Here is a 19498-nt window from a genome sequence, read left to right on the forward strand (position 1 = left end):
AGCTTACTACAGTATATTTGTGTGTAACTGTTTGCAATTTTTTAAATACTTTCTCCCATTGCAGCTTAATATGCAGTGAAAACTATAAGTAGGCTGATTTGCCCAAAAAGTGTAAACATTGTGTGACTTTGTGATGAACAGTGTGTTTAGTAAACCTGAAAAACAGCCTAATCATAAATTTGCTTTTACATTTTGCTGACACTAACAATTAAGTATTTCACTTCTTGTTTAAAGAAAAAAATATACATGAACAATAAATAGAATAGTGAAATCATGTTTTTTATGTTATTCTTAAAAGTTGTTTTAAGAAACATTTTTCATCAAAGGAAGAAAAATCACTTAACCCATATCTTATTCCATCACATGAATGACTGAACATGGTTCATTGACTATTGATTATCAGTTGTATTACATATAAGGAATAAAGCTGTGTCAGTAGACTCTCTGTAGAAGCGAAGTTTGTTGGAAAAAAGCCAGTGCTATCAAAAAGTGTACTATCAAAAGCTGTAGACAAGCCGAAAGAGCTGTATTATTGCCGTTTATGGTATCATAAAAGCCTAAAACATTTGAAGAAATTCATACAGTGTGCAAAGACAAACCTCACTCCTTAACCCTCTATATTGTGGAAACATTTGTGACAAACTCCTAAATAGCTTGATGATGATAAAACCGTTTTAATTTATGCTAGCCTGCTACATACGAGAGGTGTCCGATTTGTGAACGGATCGTTTTTTTAATCGAATCAGTTGAACCGGTTCACAAAGAGTGATTCATTCAAGAATCGGACTGAATCCATCATAAAGCCCGAGACGGTTGTGGCTACAACAAAAATAAATAGAACTATTTATTAGACTGTGTTTAATAAACACTACCCCTTACAATAATGCAAAAATAGTAATTGTTGTTAGTGTGAGAAATATTACGTTATTGACATGCGCATGCCCAGTAGTTTTTGGGTCATTCTACAGAAACGTCCACATTTGGTATGGCAAGATCTCTTAAAATTGATTTCTTTTTCTAACATTTAAACTTAGACCACATTATTATATTACCCTTTGACTTTATGAGTACACATAAATTACAGCTTAATGATTTTTTATTTTGTGTGTGCATGTATTAACCCATAAGGAAGGTGACACCAGTGACAGTAACACCAGTGACAATTTTCATGAAAACTGCATTTTACAAAATGGCTGCTGCAAGGTATCAAACCACATGTTGTCAATCATGGTATACTCACTAAATTAAGTAGTTTAATCCATTTGTATTCTAGTTTTTTTACAATGCCCAAACAATAAAAGAGGTCTTCTTCTTCATTTGGTTTTATGACGGGTTGCGAACCAACTTCAAAGGTGCATGCCGCCACCTACTGTGATGGAGTGTGAAAAGAATGAACTAATTTCTATATCCTATAATATAACCCACACTTCTTGATGAATTTTATGACTACATTTATCGGTTTCCTTGAATTTGAACTATCATTTAAAATATTAGTTATATTGACTACCCAGCAACCTACTGCTTGAAGATCTTCCTTAAGAATCCTCCTTTCTTCTTCATATGCTTTACATTCCTTAAAAACATGTTCTACCATCTCATCTACCAAACAAACCTCACATAAACCTGTGTTGTGCTTCCCTATAATGTGTAAAGTGTAATTTAAATTAGAATGTCCTGTTCGTAAATGTGTAAAAATAATTTGTTCTCTTCTACTTAAATTGAGACTTATTTTGCTTTTCTTTACCGTTTTTTGAATCCTATAAAAATACTGCCCCTTATGACATGTATCCCAATCTGTCTGCCATTTTCTATTGCACGCTTCTAAAATTAACTGTTTACCTTCTGATCTACTGAGTGATATGTTTATATTTTGGTTCTTCCATTTTTAATGATTCTTTTGCTACTTTGTCTGCTTCCTCATTCCCTTGAATTCCCATGTGTGCTGGTACCCACAAAAATCGAATTATAATTCTCATTTGTTTTAAACTGTACAACCTGATCATGATTTCTATTAAAATGTCAGTTCTATTTGTTTCAAAGGATTGTAGACTGTTAAGAACAGCCATTGAATTAAAAGAGGTCATACCAGTGACTTCAACTAAAAGCTTCATATGAAATCATGAGATAAATGAGAAGATTTCTGATAATTGAAAAGAGACAGTGGACTTACCATGGGCTTCTCTTCATAGATCTCCAGGAAATTGGAAGAAGGAAGTCGAGTGATGTCATCAGTGTGATTGTTATTTCAAAATAAGAGCTTTCAAGAAAGTGTAATTGTTCAAATAACATATTGTTTCATTTTAAAATATAAAAAAATTGTAAACCTAAAGTGTTTTTCAAGTGTAATATTTCTGTAAAGGCTAGGGACAGAAAAATGGACATTTCCGTAGAATGACCGTTTTGCTGAATGACATCTATCTAGCCTTACACTTGTTTCACAAATACTCCTTCTACAGCGAGTTAGCTTTTTTTTTTAAGCACCCTTGTTAACGGATTAGAGCGTTTACACTGCACGGGGTTGCGGTCCGACACAGGGTTTCAGGAGCTATAGCGATTTTTTACCCACCGGATCTTTTTTTGCTGTGCTGATCACTCGGAATTAAAGTGACAGGGCATGGTTCGCCGGTAAAAATTAACATGGGTTGACACGGAAATCTAGTAATTTCACAGTAAATTGATATAATTAAAGTCTACTGTGTTTCCCAGGGCTTTTTGGCTATGTTCAAAACAAGGAAAAGTGCACTTTTAGATAAACAAGCCAACATAATAAGATGCACTTGTGGTGGTAGAAAAAGTTCTTTAACTGTCATCTGATGCCGTTTCACTTACCATTTGCAGTTCATCTCCGTTTTTCCGGGAGAAATGCCCATATAATGAGTTTACATCATGAAGGACCACAATGGGAAAAAAACTCTCCGAAACTTATACTAAACCGGAAGTAAGATTTTTGGCACTGACATTTCTGTCAGTGTTGGAGTTTTAATTTAAAATGTTTGTGATAGCTTTAACGTAAGAAAAGTATGCTGTGTTTAGATGTGTTGCAACTTGCTTGAGCAACAGTGGCGGATCTAGAAAATTTTGCATGGGGGGGCAAAGGGGTGGCAAGAGGTCTTGGCAGGGTGGCAGGGGTACATGGAATCCCTATATATGAATTGCTTTAAAAAAAAAAACACAAAAACACTTTTAAACTACAGTAGTTATTGTTTAATCATGCCCTTACAACGTTTTTTAATTCACAACAGGAATAAGCCCAGTGTTCAAACAAAACAAAACTGTGCATCTTTTAAAAAGTAAAAGTATAAAAAGCAAAATGAAAATATAAAAAAAAAGTACAATAATTGTGTCCAAGATGTCCAATACTCAAATGACCCATAATTACCCATCTTTTTTAGGAAAGCTTAAGGCGACGGTTGCTGTGCTTTGCAGCGAAACGTTTCACAAACTTATCTAAATCTAGTGCTTTTGCACGCTGTTTCTCAATACTGAGAACAGCCAGATTTCTCAGACGGTCATCTGCCATGGTTGAGCGCAGGTGAGTTTTTACAAGCTTTAAAGTTGAAAAGCTTCACTCACACCCAGCAGTACTCACTGGCAAAACAATAGCGATCTTGCACAGGCGAAAAAGCTCAAAGAAAACCTCTTTAAAAGGCACCAAGAACGTCACAAACTCAGTCAGACTGGACGGGTTTACTTTGCCATTTGCTCTGTTTCTTTCAAGAAGTCTTTTTGCCTGGTGTATCTCAGTTTTCAAGTCTTGCAAGTCAGAGCCATATTCCTCAGCCACTAACAAAACCAATTCTTCCTTTAAGAAGTCATTGTTTGATGGATTTAAAGCTTGTATACCCCTCATTATCTTGCTGCTAGTTTGAAAAGCGCCTGTCCACTTCACTGATCACGGAGTCTATGATGGGAATAAATATACCTATTCTAAAGGCATCTTTGCTGTCAACATGTGTTTGCTGTCCAAGTGTAGATGTTACAAGAGTATCATGTAGTCTCCTAGATGTGTGTTTGGTTCTTTTTGATTTGACAATGGTAGAAATGTTGCAACCATTGCATGTGTCAATTGCTGTACTCCACAAGTCATTAAAGCTCTCTTCTTTGCGATAATCTTCCAATGTCTGTCTGAGGGTTTCAGTAAGGTCAACTGCTTTGGTAAGGTCCACATTAGTTGACTGGAGCATCTCGGATAAAAACTTGGTTTCACCTAGCACTTTTCTGAAGACTGCAAGGAGCCCTATGAAATTAAAATCAATTTGAGAAAGTAGTCCTCTTGCATCTACAGCTCTCTGTGGATTCGCCTCATCTGAAATTTCATCCAGCATTCTTATTACTGCAGGCAGCCTGTCCATAAGGTTTCTACATGCAGCATAGCGACAGGCCCATCTAGTGTCACTTAGCCTTGGAAGTTCTCGTGGTGCCCCACCACTGAACATTTCTTTTTGAACATCCATCCACTTAATGTGAACATATGAGCCTGACATGAATGTGTACAGTCTTTCCAGCAAAGTGAAAAAACATGCAGCTTCTGGGACATTTTTTACACTGTCCACAATGACAAGATTCAAACAGTGTGCCCTGCAGTGAACATAAAATGCATATCTGGCAACTTCCTTAACCCTTGTTTGGACCCCAGAGCACCTGCCACTCATTACTGCAGCCCCATCATAGCCTTGGCCCACCAGATTCTCTCTGTATTCCAGTCCATACTTTTCCAGACATGAAATAAGTTTCTCTGTCAAACTGGCTGCATCTAAGTGCTCTGCTTTCTGGTACTCAAGGAAGCTCTCCTGAACCACACCATTATAATAATATCTTACGACCAGAGACAGCTGCTCCTTTTTTTGAATGTCTTTAGTCTCATCCGCTAAAATAGAAAAGTGCTCACTTTCTTTAACCTCTTTTATAATTTCCTCTCTAACCATTTCTGCTAAACACTCCAAAATCTCATTTTGAGTGATTTTGCTTGTGTATTTAGCATTTCTGGGACCCTGTGACAGCCGTTTTTTCACTAAGGCATCATGTTTACTCACAAGATCTAAAATCTCAAGAGAATTTCCCCTGTTTTTTTAGTTTTCCGATTCATCATGGCCACGTTGGGAAATATTCTGAGTGGCTGTCAACAGCAAGGTTTCAGCCAAAGTTTTAATGTACTTTTCGATTACTTGTTTCTGATTTTCATCTCTCATCATTCCCAAGACAGTTGTATTTTGCTTGGCCATTCTTTTGAACTCACTCCATGCAATCATTGCATTCATATGTGTGTCTGATCTGCAATGTACACTAAACCCACTGTCTTTGGAAGTGGCCTTCTTCCAGTTAGAATAGCCATTTTCTGATGTGAATACACTGTTTTTTAAATGTGCAAAATGTCTGCATGCAAAGCAGTAAGCTGCATCTTTAGACATGGAATATTCAAGCCATGGCCAAGAACTGTACCACTCCCTGTGGAAGCTTCTTTTTGCTGCTCCATGTTGTGTCTTTGGGAATGTCTTTAAATCAGGCTGCACTGCTGCATCACCTTTGCATTTTGATATATCTTAAAAAAGAAAGAGGAGAGTGCCAAATATAATTATCTAATACAATTGAACAGTACATGGACATAGCCAATGCATATAAGTGGCATTACATATTATCCTACTGAACGGCAATTTATATGGAATAAGAATAAAAACATACCATGTGGTCCAGGGGGAATTGCAGGTCTACCCTCTTCCTCTCTGTCATCTTCCTCCTCCTGATCACTCCCTGCCTCTGTCCCTCTCTCTGAATCTGGAGCCTCCTCTTCATCCCTCACTGATTCTTCTTTTTCCTCATCTCCTTCACTTATTTCCTCATCTCCTTCACTTATTTCCTCATCTCCTTCACTTATTTCCTCTTCTCCTTCACTTATTTCCTCTTCTCCTTCACTTATTTCCTTGTCCCCTTCTGTCTTCTCCTGCTCTGACCCTCCTGGTCTCTCCAGTTTACTACCTTCTCCTTCATTTCCCTCACACTCTTCCTCCTGTGTACTTCTTTGAATTTTTTTTGCAAAAAAGCTGGCAATATCCCCACTTTTAGCCTTCCTTTTCATGGTTAGGCTGAGGCTCCAGCCGCTTTCTTCAACTACTCTTGTCTGCAAACGTCAATATGTGAAAACCTCTGGTTATCCTTGTATTACATTACACTACACTGTAGGGCCATGTAGTTAATAAGTAGCCTATATAACAAATATAAAATCAGAAAGATTTATCACATGCACACACCAGTTATGTTTAGACTACTTAATTCTATTGTATTTGTTATTTCCCCAGTTGTAACCTGGTTTCATTGCTGTGATATCTGAGAGGAATTGGATTTAATAGGACTGCTTAGGCTTAGCTAATCAAATGATCGATCTCCTAACTGGCACTGTATTGTGTGTTGTAACGTAACAGCCCAAACTAAAATTGGGTATTTTTATTTAAAGTAATTAATTAATTATTAAAGCGATTTAAGGGAATAAAGAAAAAGAAAGGCTTGTTGTATTAGTGAAATAATTGTAACTATTTGCAACTAATATTTTATTTTTAATTTACATAAATGAATCAAGGAAATTATAGCATATTTTCAATTCAAAAAGGCAAAATTTAATAAATAAATAAAAAAAGTTGAACTTTTCTATTGTAAAACAGTCAAATATTAAATTATCTACTTACATTTTACCAGGCATTTGTTAACTTATTTAATAATTTTGACATTGATGAGCTAGACCGCTGAACTTTTAGTCTTCCTAACAACAAACAGAGCGTTGCGTAATGTAGTGCATCAGAGCAGCATCAATAATAATATCAAGTGAATCTTTTATCTGCATCTTAAGTTTATTGCCAATAATAATGACAGGTTTGCGAACGTGAACTCGGTGAGCTCGCGCAAAACACATCTTCAGCACAGCGACTCATTTAAACGCCTCTGATTGGCCGATGTGATCAACAGACATGTCTGTGATTGGCTACAATGCTCAACGTTGCAAAAGCACGTCAAAAGTACCTTTAATGCAAAGGGAAAAATATAAATAAAAATGTAATATGCACTGTTCATGATTAGTTAATCGCGGCCGCTGTAATCTTATTCACATTTGTTTTTCTGATGAATTGTTTTGCTCTGTGAGAAAGACAATTTAACAAAATATTCGGGGCTTTACTAAAAACTTTCGGGGCTTGAGCCCCATTAGCCCAGCCCTAGCGCTGCACCTCAATATTTTATATTTTTTATTAAGCTGTTCTTGTCTTTACTAAAATCAAAATCAGGCTAATCAACGAGAAGAGTGCTCTTACAAATCACGAGGGAGCGATTTGACCGCTGATTTTGCCTAACGTAATAGACTCGCTGTTTTTGCTATTGCTGAATCGTCTTTAGCATACAATACATTCATTACAAATGTAACTTTAAGTTAAACGTGTGTTTAAACTACACCTGGGGAAAATCACTTCACCTTCAGAGGATCTGTCCGGGGCAGCTCAGTCTCTGGTTGCAGGGCCACCGCACCGAAGCAGACTCGCTGACGCTGTGTGTATATGAGCCACTGAGCGAACGCCGCTCTGCACGTTTGAATCAGGGACGTAACTAAGTATTTGAGGGGCAGGGGGGAAGGGCGAATAATACATTTAAAATTAAAAATTTAATTGTTCACTTTTGGTAAATGTATTGGACATAGTGGTGGGTTGTTTTTGTAAGTACAGTTTTTGGATCATTAAAGTTAGGGGGGCAGCTGGGGGGGCAAGGCTCTAGAGTGGGGGGGCACCTGCCCCCCCTTGCCCCCCTGTAGATCCGCCCATGTTGAGCAATACAAACCTAGAAGTCAAATGCATGAATAATACGTTGTTTATATTTATTGAGTTTATAAACTAATGTCTATGAAAGATTGTTAGGCCTACTGTACTGTGATAAGAGTATCACAGTGCTGAAAAAGCTTTTTTATTTATTACACGATTTGGAATCAAAATAATTGATAAATGTTGTGTTGAGGCCTAAACAGCCGCGGATCAGTAGCGGACTGTGTGAAGTGTTGAGTCCATGCTGCTTCTGCACCGCATACGAAATGCACATGGACCGCACTGCAGATGGAGTATGTGTGAAACAGGCTTAACCACCCGAGACACACTGCAAGATTTTCAGCTGTCCCAGAAACGTTAACATACTGGAAGAATCAAATACTACACCTAGTGTGGAGAACTACATCTACAAAATATATGCCCGTTGTGCTTTCTTACAATGTAAACGGTAATTTCCTTCGGAGTAGATGTTTAAGTGTGGTAATTTAGCAGATGTTTTTTTCCTTATATATGGTGCACTAATTACAGGAACATTTGCCTTGGAGCTACCTGGAGATAAGTGCCTTTCTCAAAGGCACATGTTACAATGAAGATGACTCAGGCAGGGTCCAAAATTAACCTTTTGTCATAATAACTGTCAAATACGAGTGAACTGAGAAAATGCACCTACCATAAACCCTTTTTAGTATCCATTAAACCTTATTTTGCTTCATTTAAAATCTTTTCTAACATAGCAGATTTAGCTGCTTGCATATTTGCAAAAAGTTCAGGTAAAGACTCTAACTCTGTGTTCCTCTTATTTTGGTTTTGGTGGTTTAATGTAAGGAATACTTAACATGTATGTTGCCACATTGAGTTCTCTTGAAGAAAAAGTTTTAGAACAATATTTCATTGTAAAATACATCAAACCTACAACCTTTATTCAAAGCACAGCTCTTCATTCATTAAAATTCAATTGATATCCTCAATTACATATTTTACATCAAGAACAAAATTAGCCATTTCAACCGCCACATTCAAAGCATTGAGTTTGGCAGAAAATGAATCTAAAACTCTGGGCTGACTGTCAGTGTTTTTCAGGGAAACAGGACAGAAAGTGTGGTAAGCTGTATTTAGAGGGGTCTTCTCCAGGTTGGATCGGTCCTCCACCAGGCCACAACTGCAGGTTTTGGAGTATATATCTGGGACCCAGCGATGAGCATATGTCATGTCAATGAGACAGTCCTGTCCATCATGATCTAAGGAAAGAGCCACAGATTGCAGAGAGCTGCAAAATGCCTTGACTGCCATGATGAACTCGGAGTGAGAGATGCTCAGAGCCTGAGCTATTTTCGAGGCTTTGGAACAAATCTGTAAAGTAAGTGAAAAAAATAAATAAAAATTAAATACAGCAGCAAGCAAGAATTACAGAGTACACCAAATGCCATGTCAATTTTATGGATGAATAGATTTGTTTGGTCAAAGAACGAGTCAACCGTTCGTTCGTTATCTGGCTCGGCTCGGTGTTCATCTTCAGTTCTCTCTTCACAGCAGTTCAGTCAGTGTACTGTTTGAGTAAATGAATTACTCCGGGATATTGGTTTGTTTTAACTCAGAGGGAGTCTCAGCCACATTAAAAAAGTTAACAGCTTAAGCCATTTGTGGATTAATGCTTACTGGAGAAGGGAAACCGTTTAAAATGATTCAGTTCGATTCGGTGAACTGGTTCAAGAAGATCTGGTTACATCGAGTGATTCGTTCACGAACCGGATATCACTAAACTGCAGAGTTTTGAACTCGCTCACAACAGACACGGAAGAGAAGACAAAGCTGAATAAAGTTGTAGTTTTTGCTATTTTTGGACCAAAATGTATTTTCGATGCTTCAAAAAAATCTAACTGACCCTCTGATGTCAACTGGACTACTTTGAAGATGTATTTATTACCTTTCTAACCATGGACAGTATACCATACACACATTTACAATGGAGAGACAGAAAGCTCTCAGACTAAATCTAAAATATCTTAAACTGTGTTTTGAAGATGAACGGAGGTCTTAAGGGTTTGGAATGACATGAGGGTGAGTTATTAATGACATAATTTTCATTTTTGGGTGAATTAACCCTTTAATGCTTTATTAGTTCCCAGAGTTGATCACAATTTGTGTGCTTCTGCTTGTCAACTAGCCTTTTGAGGACTGACTATCATGCTGGAAAATGCACAGATCATCACCAAATTGCTCACGGAACGCTGTAAGAAGTCTCTCTTGCAGGCCGTTTTGATAGCTTTATTTATGGCAGAATTTTTGGGCAGAATTCCTATTCCCTTGGTTGAAAAGCAGCCCTACACATGGATGGTCTCAGGATGCTTCACTGTTGGCATGTCACAGGACTCAAGGTAGTGTTCACCATTTCTTCTACGAACAATCGATTTTCCATATGTCCCAAACAGTCGGAGGGAAGCTTCATCAGAGTAAATAACTTGCACCATTCTTCTTCTGTTCAAGCCTTGTACTGCCTGCAGAATTTCAGTCTGTACTTGAAGTTTTTCTTGGAGAGATGTGGGTTCTTTGCTGCCCTTCTTGACACCAGGCCATTGTCCAAATGTCTTGGCCTCACTGTGCGTGCAGATGCTCTCACACCAACCTGCTGCCATTACTGAACAAGCTCTGCACTGCTGGTGAGACGATTCTGTAGCTGACTCCTCAGGAGGAGACGGTCCTGCCGCTTGTTGGACACTCTGGGAGGTTCTGAAGACTTCTTCACTGCAGTCAAACCGCTCTCCTTGATAATCTTGATGATCCGGTAAATAGTTCTTTCAGGTCCAATATTCTTTGTAGCAATTTCTATGCATGTGAGGCCATTTTGATGCAAAGCAATGATGGCTGCACATATTTCTTTGGAGGTAACTATTGCTCACAAGAACACAATGATTGGAAGCACTTCTTCCCTCCTTTTATAGCAATCAGTCTGCTCTAACAATCTAATTAGCATGATTAGCTTTTAACAGTTATTTAAAATGCATCTGATCACGCTACACAATAATCTAGAAGCAATGTGAATGAACACCACAACAACTTTGCAAAACACTAAATTTATGTCACTGCCAAAACTTTTGGCCATGACTGTAGATTTGCCACTAATTAATCATAAAAGTTAAACAACAATCAATTAAATAAGTTAAATCGGCATCTTACAATTTTGTGTGGACTGGTCTGAATATGAACTGAGATTTTTTTGACTAGCATGGCCTCAAAATGATTTAAAATGAATAATAATAAAAAGAAACAGTATGTCTGCAAACTAAAAAAAAATTATTCCGCCCAAATGCAAAGTTTGACCAGTTAGGTGTTCATCAGGGGCCTCATGAAGGCCCCGATGGATGAAATGTTGCGCTTGGTTGTGATAACATTTTCTGGAGCTTTAATTACGGCACGTGGACTTCTGTTGTTTATTGTTGTTGTACGATTTTGGATGTGCACACCTTTTTTTTTTTTTGCTCAAACTGATTTAACTCAAAATTGGGGACAATCCAACAAAAGCTGTAAAGTATCAAAAAAACTAACAAAAAAAAAATTCTAATTAGAATGGTTTAAAAATCTAGTCAGGCAGAAATGTGGCGCTTGGCAAGCCTTGAAAATAAATTCCACAGTTAATCCCTCTGAAAAAGTAATGCATAATGCATGAATCTTTTCATAAAATTCTGACAGTGGAACTTTCGAATCAATACTGTAGAAATGTAATTGAATGTGATGTGTGACTCAGTGGAATAGAATACCATGTGCGTGATGTGGGTGGCCAGCAGTGTCTCTGTACAGCCTCCTCCAAGCAGGGCGCAGGGCTCCCTCAGAGTGAGTCGCAACACATGTTCTGCTCTCTTGCATGTCATCTGTCCAAAAAATGGAACAATGTTCATTATATGACAGAAGTGGAAAAGAGGGAATTGATGCAAAATATTTGAATGAATAAAACGGAGTCCAGTAAATCTAGAAAAAGTCATTTGGAAAATTGGAACTTAATTCCACAAAAGGTGTTTGTAGCGCACTCTTTTGTCACTTAATATTTTATTTTGCTGTGTCAATCCGTTAAATTACTTAGTATATAAATCCATGATGACTGGTGATGAATGTTTTATATTATATTCATCACCAGTAGGTCAGAACACAAACGTTTCGGCTGAAAGCCTTCTTCAGTGTGTTATACAATTAAATTTCTACACCCACTTTTTAAATCATTAATTAAATTGACGTCATCATTCATTAACCAATCCTCAATCTCCAAAAGCACACGTAATCCATTTAAATGCTAGCCAATTTCCATTTGTATACAACACAAACCTTCACATCCATCGGTACATTGCATAATACACGCCTGGCTGGAACAAGAATTACATATGATTACATATTTATCACAATTATACAATTAGTCAATTTAATAAATAGTTTAATAACGCCAAAAGTGTTCTGTCCTACCGGTGATAAATGTAAAATAAAACTCAAAAGAAGACTATTTTTGTTGAGTACGGAGCATGGCTTTATATACTAAGAAAACTGGAACTTAAAAATATAAGAAACTAAATAAATAGCTTGGATAACTAACAGAGAGGGATGAATACACCCAAAATAAACCCAACAGAATGAGTGCGAAGACAGTACAAACAGGGATTTTTAATAGAGGAGGACAATACTTTGCAAAATCATGATATCGGTGTTAATTTTACTGGCAAAAAAGTAAGCGTTGTGAATATTCTGATGATTTTAATGCAGCTTTTATTTGGCCATTAGTTTCCTAAAACAGCATCATTAGTCAGATTCTTCCTTGTTTCATGACTCAAGAGTATAAAAGCATTCAGCATTCACTTATGTTTTTAAACACATCTAAGAGATGTTTTAAGTTTTAGCAGCAAAATGACATTAGACTTGGTAAGTTTCACTTTGGTGAATTATTTCAAGCTGTGTGTTTGAATTAATCAACATAAAAACTATTATATTGGAGCGAATTGAAATGAACACATAAGGATCTGTGTTTTAATAAACCTTCAGTTCTTCAAGCATTGTTTCATTTCTGTGGCAGAGAAGCATGGTGCTAACTGCAGCATCTTTAGAAGGAAGGAGCTGGAGGAGTTCTCTGGATCCACATGACTGCAAACAGAATTCTTTAACCATCCCGAAAGCTTCCGCTGGGACTGAAGCGCAAAGAGAAGCAATAGCCTGAGCACCTGAAATATTAAAAATGGAGTTAAAATAAAGCTGATTTAATTTCAATACTATTGTATATATGATGTTATATATTATATATTACCAATATATTAATCAGAAAGGCATGGCCTTATTTAATTAACAACAATCATAAGTATAAATATATTTTCCCTAGCAAAAATATTCACATTTTCATTAATATACTTTTTAACGTATAAAATGTTGCAATTTTACATAGTATTATAAAAAAATGGTTAAAACATAGTATTAAATTTATTTTTTAAATACAAAATAAGAATAATAAAAATACGTTTTTCTTGAAATTTTTTTACTAAACGGTATTTAATTTACAGTATTTGCTGGACATATGTTAAACTTATATTAAACTCAGTAACAGCTCTAAATTAATAGTCAATTCTATAAATAAACCTTACCATTATTAAATATTTACCTGTTAACTGGACAAACGGTTCCATCAGGGCTAGTCCAAGCCTCTCTATCACAACAACTCCATGTTTCCTCAAGTAGTGCTGGAGAATTGGATGTACTACTTTTTGGCATGCAAATAAGCTCACTTTGTCCATAACAACTTGTTCCCCAAGCTTCAGGAGCTGCTGAAGGAGATCATGCTCTGGGTCCACTCCCCTATGGATCTCCAAAGTTACATCTCCAAACTCAGATATATCCCCTGACAGTGATACGCTGAAAAGCACCACCTTAAACGGGCCAGATCCCAGTCTCTCAAGATCTGCAGGCTGAAGCATCTCAGGGACATCCACCAGCAGTCCTTGGAAAACCGAAGAATCGCTCACCGATTGGCTCTCAATGCCGATGGTAACTGTCCTTCCAAAGCAGCTCACGCCGGATGTGTTGCAATGGATGGAATACAAGAAGGCCTGTGCGATCAGTGAACTGATATGTTTTGTTTCCCTGCTATTCAACATACATGCTGGTTTGCTGGTGATCATACTGTGAGCCAGTGCAATGATTGAATCGCTGCTGCTGAAGTCTACTGGCACTTTACAACCACAAGAGTCTCCTTTAAGATATATGTTGCATTCTTCCACAAGATGTTTGTATACCTTGGCTGCTGCAGCTGTCCTGAGGCCATTATTTTGTGTATTTTCAATAAGTCTGAGTGTGAAAATCCCCATAAAAAGCCCACAGTCACTGTAACATGTGGTGTGATGTTGAACAGCAGTTGAGATCATTTTAAGAAGAGGCTCAGACATATCTACTCGTTTGAGCAGGGCTGTAGAGGTTGAAGTTGTCAAGACATGGCCTCCAACATTGTTATGTATTTGTTTCATTCTACCAGTTGGTCCATAGGCAGAACTGAGTATATTTCTCAACAGAGCCATCTTTTGGCAAATGTTACTGTTGGAAAGTGGTTCATCTGTGCACACAGCAGGTTTCTTCTTACAAATGCGAGACATGCTATGATTTGATTCATTCAGAGAAATTTACTGATTATATATACAGGTCCATTACTTTTCAATAAACAGAAATGAAAAGATCACATATTTAATAGTACAGTATTATGGATGATTTAGTTTCTTCTGTGGATTGATCAGTATTAGGTATTGTAACATAAATATAAGAATCTATTATTTATTTAATTATTAAAATTTTAAACTACATTTTATAAATACATAAAGGAAAGAGTATATTAGGTCCACTTTAAATTTTTTCACCTTTTTTACTTTCACTAGTTCATTTTAAATGGCCTCGTGGTGTGATAAGTTCATTTTTAAAAGTATAAATATTGTATGTATTAAATTAATGTAAGTTTATGAAAACTCCACGCATAATTATTGTAGCACAGTTAGTAAAATGCTTAGCATGCCACTTCGCAATTAGTTAACGTTAAATAATTAAAATCATCTTGAAATTACTTGATTACAGCAAAAAAAAAAAAATCGTTCCTGATTTCTATTCAAAACAAATGAATTATCTTATAAAAGACGTGTAAAATGTACCATGTGAACCTTGTAACTTTCATACCCTAAAGTTCAGCATATCGATCAACTAACTAAACATATTAGAAAGAAACATATAGGAAATTAAACCCTTACGGTAAAAGCCAAGTAGATGGTGTTTACGTCTTACACATGATCTCATATGGTGACCAACACATGCCAGTTATAAAGTATTTAACAACAGAAACCCGAAAACACTAATTGGATTTTAAATCTCAAATATTATACACTAAACGAATGACCATAATTTCGTTTAGCGACACATAATCATGGATATTTTACAATTTACTTGGAACAACGAACGCGACTGTCTGGCAAAGTATGCAGCCTCCTAAATCCGACTTCCATGACAACGGCACGCGCCGGGGTCCTAACGTGAGAGGGCAAGTTTCAAACCTTCGGCGGGAGAAAATTAAAATAATCTTTCATTATATATATTTTATTGTTGACCTTTAGTCGTTTTGATTTAAAAAATATAAATTCTATATCGTCAATTATATTTAAACAACCCATGAATATCATAAGACAAGTCTGAGCTCTGCTTTACCGTCCTTCCTTCTTTTGACTTTCTACAACTTCGTCTAACTGTACATCACGTGAGTATTTCATTACTATTATATCTATGTTCAGTTTTCAGCAATAAACATATTTTTGGGTTTCTGTAGAAGTTATGAGATTGTGACTATTTTTTGTTTAAGGGTGTTCAGGGCATTCTCTTGGGATTTGTCCAGTGTTTCATCAGAATGCAGTCTTCTAAATTTGTAGTCAAGGTATGTTAACATTTTTATTTGATCTATATTTATCTATTAAATAATGACAGAACTTTTTATGACATTGACTTTTATGTCTTAAGTATGACTTTTATCTAATTAACACTTTTACCCATTTTTGTATTTTAATGTAATAATGTTTGCCTTTTTTATGACATTAACCTCATTGACTTTAATCTCATGATTATGACATTTTAGCTCATCATTTAAAAATATATATACATTTCACATTTTGTCTCTGACTTTTGACTTTTTGCTTCATAATTTTGACTTCAATCATATTTCTTACTTTATCAGATTTTCATCTCTGTTATGTCATTTTTATTACTTTACAAAGTTGAAATCAGGACACATTATATCAGGGGTGTCTGTTTGATTACTTAAACGAACCTGATTCAACTAATCAATACATGGTATGTTTGTGTTGGAGCAGTGTTGGAACAAAACTCTTTAGGGCTCTGGCCGTTCCAGGAATTGAGTTTGACACCCCTGCACTATGTCATAGTTATGATTTCCCAAAGCATGTAATAGTTAATAGGCTTCTTGAGAGTAATAGGCTTCTATACATTGCAGTGTACCTCACTGTATTCATAAGGAACCTTAAAAAAACGCATGGAGACTTAAGATAAAGGCTTAAAGTGGTGTTTAGAGCAGTTGAAAAAAAAAACTACCTGTACTTCCACTTTTTTAACGCTAGAGGGGGTTGTCGCTTTAGCAATGAGTGCTCTCAGGTAGTGCAACAGCATTCATTAGCATTGAGTAGTTTACTGAACATAGCTCCTACCTTTTTATGTCGTCTAATTGTGCTCAATGTTCAGCCTGCATTTTGTTACAAACCATACCAAAAAACTCAGATTTCATCAGAATGTTAGGCTCGGATTATATTTGCCATACCATCTCAGTCGCTTTCTTTTGCATTGCATCCCATTTTGATGTTTTAATAATCATGTATGTATCTATCCAGCTGAACGTCTCCTCCGTGTTTCTCAGCAGCGCAGATGCTGATCCGGCTGTGTCTATTCACTCACATGCCAGATAAATGAATGTCAGTGCTAATGAATGTCAGATGTTTCTGTTAATTACTATGAAAGCCCTGGGTCTTTGTTTTTTGTTGATTTTTCATACAGTGAAGGCTTAATTCTAGTTCCTGGATATTGCTGTGGGTCACACACATCCGTGTTTATTGCCAGACTTTGGCTATATACTAGTTCTCTTTCTGTCTTTCTCACTCATCACCTCTCCTGTCTCTGTTTTTCATTGTGGGAGAGTGCCACTCACCAACTTCACCCTCCCAGTCTGCACATAATGATACTGTTATATATGTTGCTCTCCCTGATGAAAGAACTGTCATGCCCAACACTGTGACCACATGGAGACATTTAAAAATGGGAAAGCAAACAGTACCATCAGCTGGCCCAGCTCTCAACTTTGCTTCAGTGCTAAACGAACTGTTCGAGCAGAACATAAGACCCATGTCATTTTTAGATATTTTATTCTGTCCCAGAAGAAGGATTCTAAAAATGTTTACCAAAAACTGAAAATTCTGTGATTGTTGACCTTTGTGTCATTCCAAACCTGACTTTCTTTCTTGAGTGGAATATAAAAGAAGTTATTTTGAATTTGAAAATGTTTCTGTCCACACAGTAAAAGTCATTATATGCATAAAAATTGCAGTTTGGAACAACACAAGGGTGAGTAAATAATGACAAAATTTCATTATTTGGTGAACTTTTTTTTTTTCCTATTAAAGGAATATTTCAACCAAAAATGAAAGTTTGTTAATCTGAACAAATTTGGAAAAATGTATCATTACCTCACTTGCTCACCAATGAATCCTCTGCAGTGAATGGGTGCCTTCAGAATGAGAGTCCAAACTGTAGATAAAAACATCACAATAATCCACAAGTAATCTACATGACTCCAGTCCATCAATTTACAGTTTATGAAGTGAAAAGCTGCATCTTTGTAATAAATTCATCAATACATTTTTAACTTCAATGGTCTACCGATAACATTGCTTTGTCCAGTGAAAATGTTGAAAAATATGCAGATAAATTATAGACAGAAGCACCGTTGACAAGTGAAAACATTTATGAACTGTTATTTTGGACAGAAATAGTCAGATAATAAAATTTCTTGATTACTTTTTTATTTTTTTTTGTGAACACCTTTTTACTTTTTCATTTTTGGGTGAACTATTCCTTTAAAACAACTACAAATACAATGTAAGAAAAAAACAGCAAAATGGAAAAGTTTGTGGACCATTTCTCCCCTAATAAAAAAAAACACAGGTATAACACCTGTGTAAGTGATTTGTAGATTGATTGTTTGAAGATCCTGACTAACCTGACACAGCAACATTAAGTTGGATGTCATGTTTTCACTCTGCAGTGCAGTTCTTGTAGGCGATGAGCTACTCCCACTTAAATTGACTCATACTACAAGTTGAGGCCCTGATTTTCTCCTTTGTGTCTCAGAAGACACTGAATATGTACACAAGAGCTGCCACGCCACTCCACTGTTATACCCATCTGGTGTAGGAGATGGCGGGAGAGAATGATTCTTGTTTTTGAGTATGAATGTTAAGTGCTGGGTAGTATGACAGCTGTCTTGACTCTGGTTTGTGTGCTAGGTCGACTTTCCTGGTAGATATGGACCACACACTTGGACCTCCAAGCATCCTATTACTGTCATCGGATCAAGGAAATATGTTGTTATTTCTGAAACTGGGATGAATGCAACTTAACAGACATGGCAGATGTAATAGAATTCTTATTTACTGCGTTTTTAGATTTTAAACTAATTTATTACTGCAGATGTTTAGATTTACAAACTTAATGTAGGTAGTTTAGCATTCGTTCTGTAAACTACAGTTAAATTACAGTGTAAAGAAGTGGAAGGATTGTTGTTTGGTTTTTCCTGACTTCTAATACTTCCTTTTTACTAGAATTCTTGGAATCTTTCTGATATTGTTCAATTGTTTGTAGAGCTTTACCAGGTGATTCCTGCCTGTTCTTGCTGTTGGAATTTTGCTTCTGGGTTGCGTTCTTGCATAGAAAAAAAAAAAACAGAACTCCATTCAGGTGTGCTAACTTCCAGAGATTAACTCAGTGAGTGCTTTAGAGTTCCTAGAAATAAAAGCCAGCTTAGTCATAATCACACTGATTTATTACTGGGTGTGTTATGTTTTTTTAAAACCCCTGACCCTAAGCAGTGGCTCCAGACGAAAAAATTAATAAATAAAATGGTTAGGGATTTATTGGAAACATTGGCTTCTGGTTTAATGAGGGAGGGAGTCCATTTTGAGTAATGCCTCTGATTGATTTAAGAGTTAGTGAATTTGATTCAAACTTATAATCAATTCTGAATATTTTGGGGTTCTGTTTAAACAATCCATTAAAAAGATGATAATTTGTTTACAAACCAGACATCACAACTCTTGTTGTGTGCATTGTTGCTTTCTGCAAATACCAGCACACACTCTGAAGATGTAATTAAAGAACACCACCTCATGAGATGATATCTAAAAAAACAACAACAAAAAAAACACATACCGTTAATAGTTTTTTTTTCTTGAACTGTAAAAGTACTGTCAAAGTTATGGTTTTCATAAGTAGAACTATACATTACCATATCATTTATAGTGAAGAATGGTAAAAGGATGTTCCCTGCGTGACACAAGTCCTTGCATGACACATCACATAAGACTATATTTTATATAAATATTTTTATTTCTTATTTTTTTATTACAGTGTAGTTGTTTATTTATTTTTGCAAATTG

The 19498-nt window shown here is 36.2% G+C and overlaps 2 protein-coding genes across 2 annotated transcripts in view; one reads left to right on the top strand and one right to left on the bottom strand.

Annotated features, from left to right (window-relative positions):
• Positions 1 to 8624: 8624 nt before the first annotated feature.
• On the bottom strand, positions 8625 to 15265 carry LOC132110537 (molecular chaperone MKKS-like). The gene is made up of 4 exons (XM_059517231.1): positions 13420 to 15265; positions 12807 to 12988; positions 11549 to 11659; positions 8625 to 9143 (listed from the first exon to the last, which is right to left on the bottom strand). The coding sequence occupies exons 1-4, from the start codon at positions 14402 to 14404 to the stop codon at positions 8745 to 8747; spliced, it is 1677 nt and encodes a 558-aa protein (XP_059373214.1). The 5' UTR covers positions 14405 to 15265; the 3' UTR covers positions 8625 to 8744.
• Positions 15266 to 15297: 32 nt separating this feature from the next.
• Positions 15298 to 19498, top strand: part of LOC132110538 (protein SLX4IP-like) — a 55691-nt gene continuing 51490 nt past the window's right edge. Inside the window, exons 1-2 of the mRNA XM_059517232.1 lie at positions 15298 to 15543; positions 15655 to 15717. Of these exons, the coding sequence (XP_059373215.1) occupies positions 15691 to 15717 (27 nt within the window). The 5' untranslated portion in view covers positions 15298 to 15543; positions 15655 to 15690. The remainder of the gene's footprint in view (positions 15544 to 15654; positions 15718 to 19498) is intronic.

This window comes from Carassius carassius, chromosome 30, assembly GCF_963082965.1.
Source record: "Carassius carassius chromosome 30, fCarCar2.1, whole genome shotgun sequence".
Taxonomy (NCBI): domain Eukaryota; kingdom Metazoa; phylum Chordata; class Actinopteri; order Cypriniformes; family Cyprinidae; genus Carassius; species Carassius carassius.